This window comes from Podarcis erhardii, assembly GCF_964252035.2.
Source record: "Podarcis erhardii genome assembly, chromosome: 13".
NCBI classification, from domain to species: Eukaryota; Metazoa; Chordata; class Lepidosauria; order Squamata; family Lacertidae; genus Podarcis; species Podarcis erhardii.
Window position 1 is genome coordinate 24184226 of NC_138502.1, and position 16204 is coordinate 24200429.

The window sequence follows — 16204 nt, forward strand, 5'->3', positions numbered from 1 at the left end:
TGAAGTGATACATCTATATAAACGATGAATCGTGGACTAGAGATCAGCTGAAAATTACAACACAGTTGTGCAGCTCCTTGCATCACCGTTGACATCTCATCATCAGTATTTTGCAGACCAGAGAATGCTTATTGATGGCACGCTATATATACTATAAAAAACCTTTACAGTTTAAACAGTACAGTAAAAATATAGAGCAACAAACTGTTGGTGGTGGGTCTGGTTCTCTGACTCCAATCAAGCAGGACTATGCAAAATATGAGCTCCGGTGCTTCTAATACGTCTTTATTCACTACAATGAAAGGAACACTTTTCAGTGCACTGACCATTTTACTCAGAAGGTTGGATACAGACCATGGTAGCTCCCTTTAGCTCCCTTGGAAATAAATGAGAGATTTCAGTCATGACTAGCATGTCTCATTAATTTCATTGGGACCAAATTCAACTAACTTAGCCTGAATCCATCTCACAGGTACCCCCTGAGGCTTCATTCATATTCACTTTCCACAACATGGAATAACTTCCCAGTGATGTGCTCCTACACTGCAAAGCAGGGGTGAGCTGAAGGTAATGGCTTTTGATTTCCAATTGTGTGGCATCAACATTAAATTCACCTGCTCCTACACTGCAAAGCAGGGGTGAGCTGAAGGTAATGGCTTTTGATTTCCAATTGTGTGGCATCAACATTAAATTCACCTGCTGAGAGATAGAAAACTTGAGATAACCGGAAGTATATTTTTATATGAATTGACTGCAAACTCATTTATTTTCTGGTAATGAAAACAGCTTAGACTTGTTCCTTCATTCTATCTGTACACATTTAAAACTAACTCTGGTTGGTATATTCTTTAGTTCTCATTTTAATTAGATTATGATTCTGGCCATGCTTTATGTAGGAAGAAAATATGACTAAACATTGCCACAGAGGAAGGGCTGTTTATGTTGGGATTTTTATGCCTACGTGCCATTTGATGCAGCTTCTCACAAAAGCAGTTAAGAAGTTGGCCGAAGGCCAAGAAGACTGAGCAGAGGGGGTTATTCCGCCTAGAGATATGGGACCTTGGCTACAACTCTGCTATTGGTTGAGGTCTCCACATAGGCATGATGACTCATGACCTTCCTTGGCTGGATAGTTGGTTGGTGAGTGTATTTTCTGAGAGCCATTTGGAGTATGTTAAGTGAGAGAGTTAAGATCCTTGTCTGTATCCTTTATCTAGTAACTTGTGAGTCTGCTGTAAATAATAAAACACCTATAAGTAACCAAGTTACTGGTAGCAGCGTCTTGTTCCTGCTTCATGCTTCCTGCCCGCAACTGATTGCTTCTGGAAGTCTGCGTATGCTCTGCTATACAGTGGTACCTTGGGTTAAGTACTTAATTCGTTCCGGAAGTCCGTTCTTAACCTGAAACTATTCTTAACTTGAAGCACCACTTTAGCTAATAGGGCCTCCTGCTGCTGCCGTGCCGCCTGAGTATGATTTCTGTTCTTATCCTGAAGCAAAGTTCTTAACCTTAAGCACTATTTCTGGTTAGCAGAGTCTGTAACCTGAAGCATATGTAACCCGAGATACCACTGTATTCAACTGCAATCCTGCAACAGGTTAAAGTTGTGAAACACCAATAGTTTACAAGGGTCTTTCCTCCTTACTGGCACCCTCTCTCTCAATTGAATAACAGTTTGTAAAGAGGGACACACACCAAAGAGTAAGATCTAAGGAAGCAGAAGAACATCAGTTGCTGAAGATGTTTGAAGCTAAGCAAGATAATTCAGAAGTGATGAAGTGATAGATAAATAATTGCAAGGAGAACAAATGTAAGAAGTATCAAATAACAGATTATTATTATTATTATTATTATTATTATTATTATTATTATAAAATAAATCTGCCTTCTGGAATGGTTTCCTGGATAATCGCAGCTTCTTGAATGCATTTGTATTTCATTCATCAGTGTCCAATACAATTTTCATGAAAATGGTATGCACTGTGATATTTGAGGCCAATTTGGGTGTTTTTCCCAAACAAAAAGGTCTGATGAATTTCAAGGGGAAATCAAAAAAAGGTTAACAAATCTTTAGGGAGAGTCATGTGAGAGCCACAAGAATGCCATTCAGAAAATATATCTGTTGTACTCATGTTCCATGGGCTACAACTCAACACAGTAATGCTAAAGTAATTGAAATTAATGCCCATTTCTGTGTTGCCAAAGACTGAAACTATACACCAACTTTCCTGAGGGTGCCATTCAACTTAATGGGACTTAGTTCTGTGTATGCATGTATAGGTCTGTACTGTAAATGTTTGGCAAATAGTGAAATTAATGTCCTGGATTTTGCATTTCAGAGGAAAGACAATTGGAACACAGACACATGGAGAGAGAGAGAGAGAGAGAGAGAGAGAGAGAGAGAGAGAGAGAGAGAGAGAACTTTCTATTTATGTCATTTGCTTTTCCAGCAATGAAAGGAGAATAATAATAATGTTACCATTCCTCTTGACCATCAGATGGAACCAAGGCAGAACAGCTTAGTGATTCATTTCCTCAGCTGCGATGATCACAACTTGTCCAGACACTTCACATGACAGCATCTCATGCTAACATGTTTTGCAAGAAGAGGGATTATATAAGAAGTTGGAAATGGTCACAAGGGATCAGTATGAAGAACAACCTCTTGAGTTTTCCAAGAAGAGCTGCACTTAAATTGCTCTTCTGGGAAAAGGAGGCATATTCCCTTTGTAAAATGATGGTTCTACTTTAATTAAGAATGTATTGTAGATATCAATATTGTGCAGTTTGAAGTGACTGGAAGCTTAATAATATTGTGTGTGTGTTTTTCTGTAAATAATGTTTTTATTGATTTTACAATTTTAACTCCAACAATTATTCTTTGTAAAAAAGAAAACAAAAGCAAAAACACAAAACAGAAACAACAAAAACAACAACAACAAAAATATAAAAACATAAACATAAGACATCAACACTTTTTCAATATATAAACATCATCTCTTTCTTTTTGGGAAGTTCTCTTTAACCTCCTGACTTCCCTCCATTCCCTTTTCTGGTTCATTGAATGTATACATGTTCTGCATAATTATAATCAAACCTCTTATTCTTATTCTCATTATTTTATCAACATTTAACTGATCATCATCAAACCTTAATATCTCAATTCAAATTTCCTTTCTTTAACTATCTCATTTTTAACTGCTTGCAAATGTTTAATCAAAGCCTGCCAATGTTTCTACTTGTTTACAATATTTTTGTTCATACACAATAAAGGTCCCCCCCCTTTTTTTTTGAAATTTCTCATTATCAATGTCTCTAAGCTGTTCTGTGAGTTTAGCTATTTCAGCATAGTCCATCAATTTCAGTTCCATTCTTCTGTTGTTGGTATCATGTCTTCCTTCCATTTTGGGCTAATAGAATCTGGGCTGTTGTTTCGTACATAAACAATTTATTCTTTTCCTTCAGGATTTGGCTTCCTGTTATTCCTAATTCTGTTTTTTTTAATAAAAGTCAATTTAAACATTTTCTTCAATTCGTTATATATCATTTCCCAGTAACTTATAACCATTTAACATTCCCACCACATGTGGTAAATGGTACCCTCTTTGTCTTTGAATTTCTTGAATTTCCAACATTTATTAGAACTTGTTCTATACATTTAGCAAGTTTTACCGGTGTTATGTACCAACAGTACATCAATTTCATATAGTTCTCTTTCAGTGTTGTACATGCAGTGAATTTCAGATTCACCTTCCAAAGTTTTCCCCAAACACTCATTTGAATATTATGTCTCAGATCTTTTGCCCACTTAATCATCACACATTGAACCTCTTCATCCTTTGTTTCCCATTCTAGCAGCAAGCTGTATGTTTTCTTCAATAATTTGGCATTGTCCTATACAATTTATCTTTTAAATCTGGATATTATATAACTAAAATCTATCTTTTTATCTTCTTTAAAAATCTCATTTAGTTGAAAATATTGTAACTGATCTGTTATCTTTTCTCTTATTTCCTCAAATTTTCTTAATTTAATTGATTTTCTATTTCAATTAGGAGCTCTCTATATGTTGGCCAATTTGTCCTCATATTTATCTTTTTGAGAGATATTGCTTCCATGGGTGACAACCACCATTGTGTCTTCTGTTCTATTAAATTTTTATATCTCTCCCAAACTTTATAAGTTGTGTTTCTGATTATATGGTTCTGAAATCCTTTATGCACTTTTACTTTTTCATATCAAAAATACACAAGCCATTCAAATCTATTGTCATGTCCCTCAAGATCTAATAGATCAGTGTTTTCTAATTTAATCCACTCCCTGATCCAGCAAACACAAGACGCCTCATAATATAATTTAAGATTTGGTAGGGAACAGCCTCCCCTGTCTTTAATATTCGTAAGTAGTTTATATTTTATCCTTGGCTTTTCCCCCTTCCAGATGATTTTTGTAATATCTTTTTGCCATTCTTTGAAGCATCTTATGATTGAAATAAAAATAGCATTTTTGGCAATACGTTCATTCTGATTACTGAAATCTTTCCTAAAAGTGATAAGTTCATAGATAGATTTCTTTTATATTTATTTCCACATTTTTTTCATAATTATATTTATAAATATTTATATTCTTTGCTGTTAACCATATCCCTAAATATTTCACTCCTTTTGGATGAAATCATTGTCCAGACCCGTAAAAATATTATTCAAACTATGCAGCTCTTGGAGAGCCATTTTACATGCCTTTCTTCTCTGTAGTGTTCAGAGAAAGACAAACAGCCATCACCCTTTCCAGATGGTGAATTTGAAACTCAATAGCCTCATCACATGATCAAATGTTACTTTAGTTTAGAGTAACAGAAAACAATCTACAGGCAATCATTAACCCATTTAGGAGCTAAAAAAAACTACAGTGGTAAAACCCTGTGTTAGCAATACACATTTAGACTTTTTTTTTTTCATTTTAAAGCTTCATTAATACACAGAAATTTTCCATTTTTAGTGTCAATTAAACCAATTATACTTAACAGAATGAGTCAGTGGGTGCTGTGAAAGTGTGGCAGTGCGATAGGAATAATTACCGGTACTCCTCAAAACAGTTCATTTGGAGGGCTAAACTGACTTCAGTCTATCATTATTTGATGAATGTGTGGTGCCAGGTGTTGGATGAACAACACTGTGACCATATTGGATTCTGTGGTTTGTAAGAAGTCTATCAAAATTAGCCAAGGACTGGTTCCAATATTATCAATTATCTGAAACCTTCAAATGTGATAAAATGTGATAAATGTAATAAAAAAATAGGATTTTCGACAGAGATTTCCAGATTTGAATCAGATCTAGTAAAGTCTAAAACTAAAACAATCTCCAAAACATACCAACTCCTCCTGGACTGGGACGTCAAGGAGGAGGAGTTTAAGTTCGCAATGAGCACATGGGTCCAAGACTTTGGTTACAACATAGAGATGAGCCAAAGGGAACACCTATGGAAAGTAAATTGGAACTTTACGGCATGCTATACGTTAAGGGAGAACCTTCAAAAGATGTTTTATCACTGGTATCTAACCCCTTCTAAACTCAAAAGTGTACAAAAGTGTGCCTAATATATGTTGGAGATATGGAGAACTAGGTGCTCCATATGTGGTGGGTTTATAAAAAGATCAAAACCTTCTTGAATGACATACATACTCAGCTTCAAATAATGTTAAATGCATCCTTCCCCCCAAAAAACAGAATCATTTTTATTGGGTATTACAGGAGCAGATCTAGCCAGGAAGATAAGGAAAATCTTTCTGTATGCCACCACAGCCATGATAGTATTTGTAGCAAAACATTTGAAGAGTGACCAAATCCCCATCATATCAGAATGGTTACTAAAATTGGTAGAATATGCTGAACTAGATAGTCTCTCAGAAAAGATTAAAGATAAGCAAAAACAGGAGTTCAATGGTAACTGGAAACCTCTAAAGAATTACTTAAAAAATAAGTGTTGCAATCTGAATTTGGTGGCAGCTTTTGAATAAGCTCTGTAAATAAAGGTTAAATGGGTTAAAGTAGAGTGATGTACATAGATTGGAGTGAAAAGATGTTGAGAAGGACGGGAAATCAAATTTATGAAGATATATACTTCTTTGTTGGAATTTTTATTTTGATGAGTTTGATCTACAGTCTATAAAATGTCTTTGATGTATGGATGCAACTACGGTTAATAAAGCATAACAAATAATTAATAAATAAACCTACATTAAATCATCAATTAAGATAGGCAGCTTAGGCAGACAGCTTAATAGGCCAGCTGAATGCTAATATATCAACAAGACGTGCATTCCATAATACCTATCAGGGACTGGGCAGAGGAGAAATGGTGGAGACCCTCTCCCCAGCTTGACCCTTTCAAAGAGGAGGAAGAGGAAGACAGTTTAGATTTACAACAGGGGTTTTAGGGATGTCATGGCTCAGAGGCAGATGCGGGTGTTAAAGAAATTTGCCCATAAATTGTTGCCTTCCTTAAGTGAATTGCAACTACCAAGAAGGCACGTTTTAGGCTCTTAATGGTCGGGAGTAAAGAACAGAGACCAAACCAGGAAAATTCAAAGCAAGGCGGCTTGTAAGCCTGATCTTTATTGAAAACAAAGAAATTATTGTTGCAACAGGGTTCCTTGCTTCACGAGAAGGAACCCCAAAGGGATATTTATACACTTGGTTTTTCATACAGGAAGCACATGGATTACAGAAGATGACAGACTAGGCATGGCATGAATGGATTTGCAGGTGAGTGACACTTGGGGAAAACATCAGTGTTAAGGACAGTACTTGTGGGTGATTTACATTGTTTTTCCTGGGTGGTGTCAGTAAGAAGCTTATACAAACTTGTTTGTGACACATTTACTTATATGTTTTCTTGTTTGCAGAGTGATACCTGGAGCAGGCTGATAAGGAGGGAAACAGGATTTGAACGTTTTGCCTGTGGGCTGTCAAGGATATGCAGGAAGATAGTAATGGTCGCTTTTAAATAAAGTTGCATTTTGTGAATGAGAGTACGTGTTTTTTGTGAATGGATGTATGAGATTCATGCATGGTAGACTCAACAGATGGTGCTGCACCACTGAGGCCACCTCTGACACGTTTCCGTTACTTTATCTTTCCCTTGCAACATAATAGATGCATTTTACATTCATGAAGTTACAATTTTACACTACTAAAGTTACATTTGGTATAGACACACAAGCTTCTTTAAAATCAAGAGATGTTACAATGTTTCTGTAAAAAGGCAAATTAATGTGGTGTGGCAGGAGAGAAGGGGAAGGGAGAAGGGGGGAGGGACAAGCAGAATACAAGCAGAATACATGCATATGTGAAAACATGAGCATTTACAGGTTTCAGTACTGTACAAGAACACTGGGAAACCTCTTTATTGTGAGCAGGAAGGATCAGTCCTTTATTGATACAGGAACATGTTCTGTTTTATCATAAAATTTTTACAACAAGGGGAAAGTTGGGAAATAATGCGAGAGAAGGAGGAGGAAACACCAGGGGGGTGACAGCTGATAGACACAGTGTCTTCAGAAAGCATTCCAGACCCGGCCCTCTCTCAGAACTCAGCAAGCTTTGAAAGTAGGAGAGCAAAGAGCTCTAAGACAAAGGGCACGTAGCACCACCCACAGGAGAGACAATGAGGATGACAAATGAGGAACTGGGAGAGACAGGGGGTGGAGATTCACTGTGGACAATGCCATTATCCAAGAGGTTGGGTTCTATAGCCACTTTCTGTAAATACTGAATAAAAAGTGTATGCTAAGAAACATTTCCATGTCTTTGTATGCTCCTGGGCAACTGGCCGGGAGTCGCTGGCAGCAGCCTGACAATACCAGTGCTACACTGGAAAAAAAATTGGGTTCAAAGAAATGTTGAATACCACTGGGGGGAAATGGTGCCTTATAGGACCCTGCTGATGATCAGCTGGTTGGTGGTGCCTGCAATGTCGCTTTTTGACATAGCTAGAACTTTACCTGCCCCACATGTGACATCATGAGTCCCTGTCTGTGGAAAAGGTCGGGTATAACGAAATATATGATGACGACAACAATGATGATGATGGATGGCATCATATTTGCCACATCATTCAAGTGGGAAAGGTGGCTCAAATGAGTAGGCCTTTTAGGTCTAATAAGGCCATGGGCTGGAGTTTCCTCACTCATGTTAATAAGAAAACGCTTGCATATGTGCCATGGGACTACCATACATTTATTTGCAAAATCAAAACAGTGGCTAAATAAAAGGCATTCTGGCAATCTGGAAAAAAATAGCTCTACATCTTGCAATATATGTATACAGTCTTGCAATATATGTATTCTGGGCTGCTTCACATGACATGGCAAATGAAAGTGTGGCATGCTGCAAATTTAATAAACATGTTGGATCTCATAAGCAGGTCACATCAGCTTTACTCTTCCTTATTTACTAACTACAGAAGGCACAACAGTTAATCTAAAATTTATATTAGTCTGCCATCCAAAATGGGGCTTGTAGTTAAGGATTCTTCTAAACCACGATATGTAGCCAATGTTCTATGGTTACTGACATGAACCATGATCCCCATTTCAGATAAATCACGAAGGCAAACCTTAGCATAATTGCCATGCTGTGTTGTGGTTAAAATACTCAGAAGGAACAGAGAATATGTGAACTTCTCTCTGGGAGCCTACACATCCACAAGGTCATGGTAAGGCATACTTGGGCTAATGTTGATGTGTGGACAAGGCATCTACAAATTATTCTAAAACCTTGCATTTTTTAATGGCTCTCCTTAAGGCTTCTTTCACTTCTTTGTTCCTCAGGCTGTAGATAAGGGGATTGATTAGAGGGGTTAAGACTGAGTAAAAGACTGAAAAGATTTTGTCCACTTCCCACAATGCGTCCTTTTTTGGAAGCACATATACAAATATTAATGATCCATAAAATATAGAAACCACAATAAGGTGGGAAGAACAGGTTGAAAAGGCCTTTTTCCTCCCTGTTGAAGATGGGATCCGTAAGATGGTAGAAATTATATACACATAAGACGACAGTGTCAGGAAAAAAGAAACAGCATTTATGACTGACAGTATATGAACCACCAGTGTCACCAAAGTGGTGTCACTGCAAGAAAGAATTATCACCGGTGTTAATTCGCATAGGAAATGATCAATTTCACTGGGACCACAGTAATATAGTTGTGACATTAAACTTACTACTATTGACATAACTGTAATCCCACATAGCCAGGACCCAGCTGACAAGAGAAAGCAGAGTTCCCCATTCATAAGAGTGGCATAGTGGAGGGGCTTACATATGGCTAAATAGCGGTCATAGGACATGTCAGCCAACAGGTAGCATTCAGCAATTGCTAAGGTTCCAAACCAAAAAAACTGTGTGAAGCAGCCACCAATAGATATAGTTCTATCCCCTGTCAGGAAGCTGGTTAACATCCTGGGGAGGACAGTTGAAGAGTAACAGGTCTCCAAGCAGGACAAGTTTCCAAGGAAGTAGTACATAGGAGTATGAAGGTGATGATCAGAGACTACCAGAGTGATGATTATGATGTTTCCAACCACAGTCATAGTGTAGATGATTACGAACACCATGAAGAATGGAATTTGTAATTTGGGGTCATTTCCAAATCCCAGAAGTGTAAATGTGGTTATTGATGTCCCATTGCCTTTGTAAAAATTCTCCATAGCAATGGTCACTGAAATTAAATTGCCAAAATTATAGTGTCTTTAGGTCATTAAGTGTAATGTTCCAACTTTCATGAATTGCTGTTTATTTTAAAAAGTCACTTCAAATAGAAATTGGAAGCATAATCTTAATGGAGTGATACATCTTTATGAAGCATGAAGCATGGGTATAGGTTGGACTGGAGAATCAGCTGAAGATTGCAACTCACTTGTGAAACTTCTTGTTTCACTCTGAGCAACTCATTTTCAGTATTCCCTAGATCAGAGAATATTTATTGATGTTAGGCTATATATACTAAATAAATAACAAACTTTACAGTTAGAAGATAATCAATGAAATAATAATATTGTGCAACAAGTTGTGGATTGTGGGTCTGATTCTCTGGCTACAATCCAGTAGGACTATGAAACATAGGCGTTCTAATGATTCTTATGTTTCATTCACTACAATGTAAGGACAGTTCCCATTGAGCTACTCACTATAGTCACAGGACTGGATACAGAGTATCTTAGCTGTATTAAACTCCCTTTGAAATATGAAAGATTTCAGTCAGGACTAGCATGTCCCATTTATTTTACTGGGACCAAAGTTCATCTAACTTAGCTTGAATCTATCTCAAAAATTATTACCTACTGAAGCTTCATTCACATATACTTTCCACAATATGGAAGAAGTTCAATGTCATATGCTCCTGCATTGCAAAGCAGGAGTGAGGTGAAGCTAATGGTTTCTGATTCCCAATTGTTTAGTAATGACATCAACATTAAACTCACCTGCTCAGAGGTAGAAAATTTAATATAACCTTGACTATTGCATTAATGGACAGTAAACCCATTTTATCTCTGGTACTGGAAACAGCTTAGACTTGTTCCTCCATTCTGTCTGTATGGCATTTACAGCTAGCTGTGTTTGGTAAATTCTGGGGTTCTATTAAGAATAGACGTAGATCTTAAAAGCCCGAAGTCTGCTCACTCTTTGTGTAAAGGTAACAGTCATAACCACAGGGGGAGGGCTGTTTACAAGGGGTTTTTCTCCTGAATGACATCCTCCCTCTCGATAACAGTGATAAGGTCTGAGAAAAATAATAAAAATTTACCTTTCCTCTTTACCACCAGGCAGAATAGCTTAGTGATTTATTTCCTCAGCAGTGATGGCCACATTAAGCTCGTGTTGCCACTTCAACATAACTGTAACTCATGCTAATATGTTTTACATGAAGAGGGTTTAAAAGGTTGTGAATGGCCACAAGGGATTAGTATGAAGAAAAACCTCTTGAGTTTTCTAAGGACTATGCTTAAATTGTTCTTCTGTGGGGAAAGTGCTACTCTAATTATGCCTGTGCTGATGGGTGCTGTGAAAGCATGGCAATGAGATAGGAATCTTCAGAACTTTATGTACTTAGATGGCTAAACTTAGTTTGAGCCATCATAATTTGATGGATATATGGTACCAAGTGGTGGGATGGAACATTGATTGGATGGCACTGTGGCCAGGTTAGATTCTATGGTTTGTAAGAGGTCTATCAGAGTCAGGCAAGGGCATTCTACAGTTAAGATAGGCTGTTTAGGTAGGGACAGGAGCAAGCTGGTAGTAAATCAGATTGTGCAAGTTGGATTTAGCACAACCTGCATATGATGATGATGATGATGATGATTATATAATTATTTATTTCTTATACCCCATCCCTCTGACTGGGTTATCCCAGCCACCCTGGGCAGCTTTCAGCAAAATACAGGGGGGAGGGCAGAATCAAACAGTAAAAGCTTTCCGAAACAGAGCTGCCTTCAGATGTCTATGAAAAGTTATATAGTAGTTTTAACATCTGACAGGAGAGCATTCCACAGGCCTTCTGCCTTGTTCCCTGTAATTTCAATTCTTGCAAGGAGGCCCTTGGAGCTGGACCTTGGAGCTGCCTGCTTTGAACAATGGGGTGTAGCTGTTCCTTCAAGTATGCAGGGTCAAAGCTGTTTAGGGCTTTAACGGTCAACACCAATACCTTGAATTCTGCTTGGAAACATACTGGGAGGCAATGTAGATCTTTTAGGACCAGTGTTATATGGTTGTGGTGGCCACTCCCAGTCAGTAGTCTAGCAACCACATTCTGGATTAATGGCAGTTTCTGAGTCACCATCAAAGGTAGCCCCACATAGAGCGCAATTGGGAGATCAGAGCATGCACCACTCTGGAGAGGCAGTGAGCAGGAAGTTAGGGTCTCAGCCAGCATACCAGATGAAGTTGGTAGATAGCTGTCCTGGGCACAGAGTTGACCCACCTCCATAGATAGCTATGAGTCCAAAATGATATCCAGGCTGTGCACCTGGTCCTTTAGGGGTCATGGGATTTTTGTCTGTCACATGACGGTGTATGTTTTGACTCCACAGAGTGGGAAGTGACAGAGACAGGATGTTTGTGTTACTGTGTTCCGTGAAGTGGGACTATTATCCTTTGTTATTTCTCTAGATGCTAGAGAGAAAGGGAGCCATTTTGCAGTGCTCCGTGTGTTTTTATATGTAAATAAAGTAGATTAGCCAAAATGCTGAGATGCTGAGGTCTGTTGCGCAAGCTGCAAAGACTCTGTGGATTCCCTAAGTGTTCCAATATCTGTTGGCATCGGTCGCTGTGATGTTCAGGCTGAAGAAAGCTTTTGAAGCTCTTGAACGATTGACCAGGAGGGAGAGAACATGCTAGTTGGGCATGTGTCTCTGCCAGGGTCCTACTTGAGTGTAGGACGAGCTCCTGACAGGGAGTCCCTCTCACCTGCATGCCTCCTATCCCCCAGAAATAGTATCCCTGTCTTGTTGTGATTCGATTTTGATCCATTAACTGCCAGACTTGCCAGAGTGTCAGGCCTAATAAGCACAGCAGCTCATCCCTATAGGTCTTGTCCCATGAATCAGTTGCCAAGACTGAAAGTCATTGTCTCCCCACAGCCATCTAAGTTCCCTCCTCTCCAGGGATTTTCACAAGCAATCAGAGACTGAGCCTGTGTGAAGCCAACATCTTCTACACCCTATTCATACCTCTACTCATTCTGGGAGACTAGCAGGGAGAGGAGCTTGTCACAGCAGGAGGGGGAGACACCCATGACTATGCACAAGCCTGATTCATCTCTGCCTCTTGGCCTCTGTCCTCCCCTGCTGCACTTCCCGGGCTTTGAGCCTTCTTCCCTTGGTGGTTCTCCAGCTAGTTCCTCCCATTCTCTATGTCCAACCAGTTCATGGCAGGTAGAGAGATGAAAAAGTTGGCTGAATGCCATAGAGATGGAGCCTCTCATATTTCATCAAGAAGTACATTCAATAACATCAGTGCATTCCATAACACCAGTGCTACCAACTGAAAAATCTTGATGAGTTCAAAGAAATGTTGAAGAACATTGCGGGGGCGGCGGGAATAGTACCTTGCAGCACCCCAATGCTGATCTGCTGATCTATAGTATGCGCAAAGACATTTTTGTGGTAACTTTAGCTTCCCCACATCTGGCATCATGGTGTCATGCTTCCCATGCCATGGAAGTGGAAGTGGTGGGCCAAATGAAGACACTTTTTAGGCTGAAATCATGTTATAAAGAAAACACTGGAAGGAACTGATACATACTGATACTATTATAGCGATGCAGATCCCTTTTCAGCTCAAGAACCACATTCCCTTCTAAGCTTCACAAATGATCTTTTGCCATGGGGGTTCAGCCATGAAACCCAATGAGAGATCTTACAGTTTGACCCACTTGCAAGCCAGGCTTCACAGAAGATGATTACATAGTGCTGGTTTCCCAAAACATCATATAAGGACAAACGTGACTCAAAGGTTCACCACTTGCAAAGCGTCATCTGATTCAGTTGATTGATTGATTAAATTTATATACCAGCCTTTATGCAAAGATCACAGGGTGGTTCAGAACATAAAAATACAAAATGTGAACACAAAATACATAATAAAACAAATGAAAACAAACTTATAACCCCACTCCCACAAACACATTTAAAAGGCTATAGACCGTTAGTCAAAGACCTAGTTATAGAGAAGTCTTTTGCCTGATGCTTAAAGCTATATAGTAGAGGCACTAGGCAAGTCTCCTTGGTGAAAGAATTCCAAAAAGAGGGAACAACCACAGAAAAGGCCCATTCTTGTGTTGTCACCTTCTGGACCTCTTGTGGATGATGGAATGATACCTCTTTATGAAGAATGGATATAGTTTAGACTGGAGAATCCACTGAATATTACAACGCAGTTCTGAAACTCAATAGCTCCTAGAACAGAGAATATTTATTGATGGCAAGCAATGTGTGCTAAAAAAAGGAAGGGGGGCCTGCCAAATCAATAGATTCAGTAAAGGGTTAGAATTTGAGCAAACTCATAAATACAAGAATTTTGCAAGGGCTGGAAAGAACACCAGTTAGCTTCCTCATGAGTAGAGTTGCCACCTTTGTTCTGGCAAAATACAGACCAGGATTGGGTAGTGATTTCCCCACCCACCCACCTGATGCTGGAATGACTTCAAAGCAATCCATTACAATGACATACATGGTTTACCGTGTTTTATTCAATGGAAAAACATAGCAAAAGCACTGTTTACAAGTATAAGAAAAATATTGCATATTACATGTATAGCTTGGCTTGTAATGCTATCTGGTTTGACACAAACCAGGATGAAACATCACAATGACGATGTATATCCCAATTCAGTGGAAACTATCAGGAAATGTTCCAACAATGATATTAAAAGGAAACAAAAGCAAAAAACCTATTTGTTTTGGCTGAAGGTTTTAGTCAGAAAGTCACTTTGTGTTGAGTCAATAATCTCTCCCTCTCTCTCCTTGACCCTCCATGAGGATATTTTGTCAATCCTTGACACATTAAATAAATAATTCAGTAGAAATTGACACAGGACAGATGAAAGTTGACTGAAATTAGATCATCACTTTTTATCAGTTCCTCAGAGCACCAGTTCTGAATATCAGCACAACCATTCCCCATCGCAGAGAAGATCCTCTCCATGCCCCCTAGAATACTCAGAATGTCGGAAACAGCATAGTAGGTAGATCAGATGTCTTAAAATACATCCACCCATCTTGCACCCACTCCATTTCTCTTGGCTAGGAGCAGAGCAAGTATGAGCTTCTCTGCGGGAGCCTGCCCATTCACAAGGTCATTTTAAGGCATATTTTGGCTAATAGTGCAAATTATGTTAAAACCCTGCATTTGCTTACGACTCTCCTTAAAGCTTCTTTCACCTCTTTGTTCCTCAGGCTGTAGATAAGGGGATTGATTAGAGGGGTTAAGACTGTGTAGAAGACTGAAAAGATTTTGTCCACTTCCCACAGAGCTTCCTTTTTTGGGAGCACATATACAAATATTAATGATCCATAAAATATAGAAACCACAATAAGGTGGGAAGAACAGGTTGAAAATGCCTTTTTCCTCCCTGTTGAAGATGGAATCCGTAAGATGGTGGCAATTATACACACATAAGACATCAGCGTTAGGAGACAAGACGGAATAGCATCTATGACTGAGACTATGAGACCCACCAGTGCCACCATAGTGGTGTCACTGCAAGAGAGATTAATCACTGGTGCCAATTCACAAAAGAAATGATCAATTTCACTGGGACCACAGTAATATAGTTGTGACATTAAACTTACTACTATTGTCATAACTGTAATCCCACATAGCCAGGACCCAGCCGACAAGAGAAAGCAGAGTTTCCCATCCATAAGAGTGGCATAGTGGAGGGGCTTACATATGGCTAAATAGCGATCGTAGGACATGGCAGCCAACAGGTAGCATTCAGCAATTGCTAGGGTCCCAAACCAAAAAAACTGTGCAAAGCAGCCACCAACAGATATAGTTCTATCCCCTGTCAGGAAGCTGGCTAACATCCTGGGGAGGACAGTTGAAGTGTAGCAGGTCTCCAAGCAGGACAAGTTTCCAAGGAAGTAGTACATAGGAGTATGAAGGTGATGATCAGAGATTACCAGAGTGATGATTATGATGTTTCCAACCACAGTCACAGTGTAGATGAATACAAACACCATGAAGAATGGAATTTGTAGTTTAGGGTCATTTCCAAATCCCAGAAGGGTAAATGTGGTTATTGCTGTTCCATTGCCTTTGTAAAAATTCTCCATAGCTTTGGAACTGAAATTAAAATGCTTAATTTCTAGTATCTTTAAGTGTAATATGTCAACGTTCAAGTATTACTAGAATTTTTTTTTATCACTTCAGATATGCAAGTGTTTCTCCTATGGTTAGTCTTGGTGGAGTGGTATATCATTATGAACAATGAATCATGGATATAGTTTGGACTGGAGAATCAGTTGAAGGTTTTGACCTAGTTGTGAAGCTCGTTATTTCACCTTTAGCAACTTGTTAGCAGTATTTCCCATGTCAGAGAATATTTTTTTGATGGCAGGCTATATATACTAAATAAACAACATACTTTATATTTAGAAGATGAAACAATATCATAAAAATATTGTGCTGCTAATTT

The 16204-nt window shown here is 38.7% G+C and overlaps 2 protein-coding genes and 1 long non-coding RNA gene across 3 annotated transcripts; 1 reads left to right on the top strand and 2 right to left on the bottom strand.

Moving 5' to 3' along the window:
* Positions 1 to 3574: 3574 nt before the first annotated feature.
* LOC309327577 lies at positions 3575 to 7029 on the top strand. Its single transcript, XR_014150578.1, has 3 exons — positions 3575 to 3597; positions 6713 to 6768; positions 6909 to 7029. It is a non-coding gene; the product is annotated as an uncharacterized lncRNA (long non-coding RNA).
* Positions 7030 to 8768: 1739 nt separating this feature from the next.
* Positions 8769 to 9713, bottom strand: LOC309327024 (olfactory receptor 5B21-like; the record flags this gene model as incomplete). The annotated part of the gene is made up of 1 exon (XM_081836056.1): positions 8769 to 9713. One exon carries the CDS (start codon positions 9711 to 9713, stop codon positions 8769 to 8771), a length of 945 nt encoding a protein of 314 aa, XP_081692182.1.
* A 5181-nt stretch (positions 9714 to 14894) lies between these two features.
* Positions 14895 to 15842, bottom strand: LOC309327501 (olfactory receptor 5B21-like; the record flags this gene model as incomplete). The annotated part of the gene is made up of 1 exon (XM_081836802.1): positions 14895 to 15842. The coding sequence occupies one exon, from the start codon at positions 15840 to 15842 to the stop codon at positions 14895 to 14897; it is 948 nt and encodes a 315-aa protein (XP_081692928.1).
* Between the last annotated feature and the right edge of the window lie 362 nt (positions 15843 to 16204).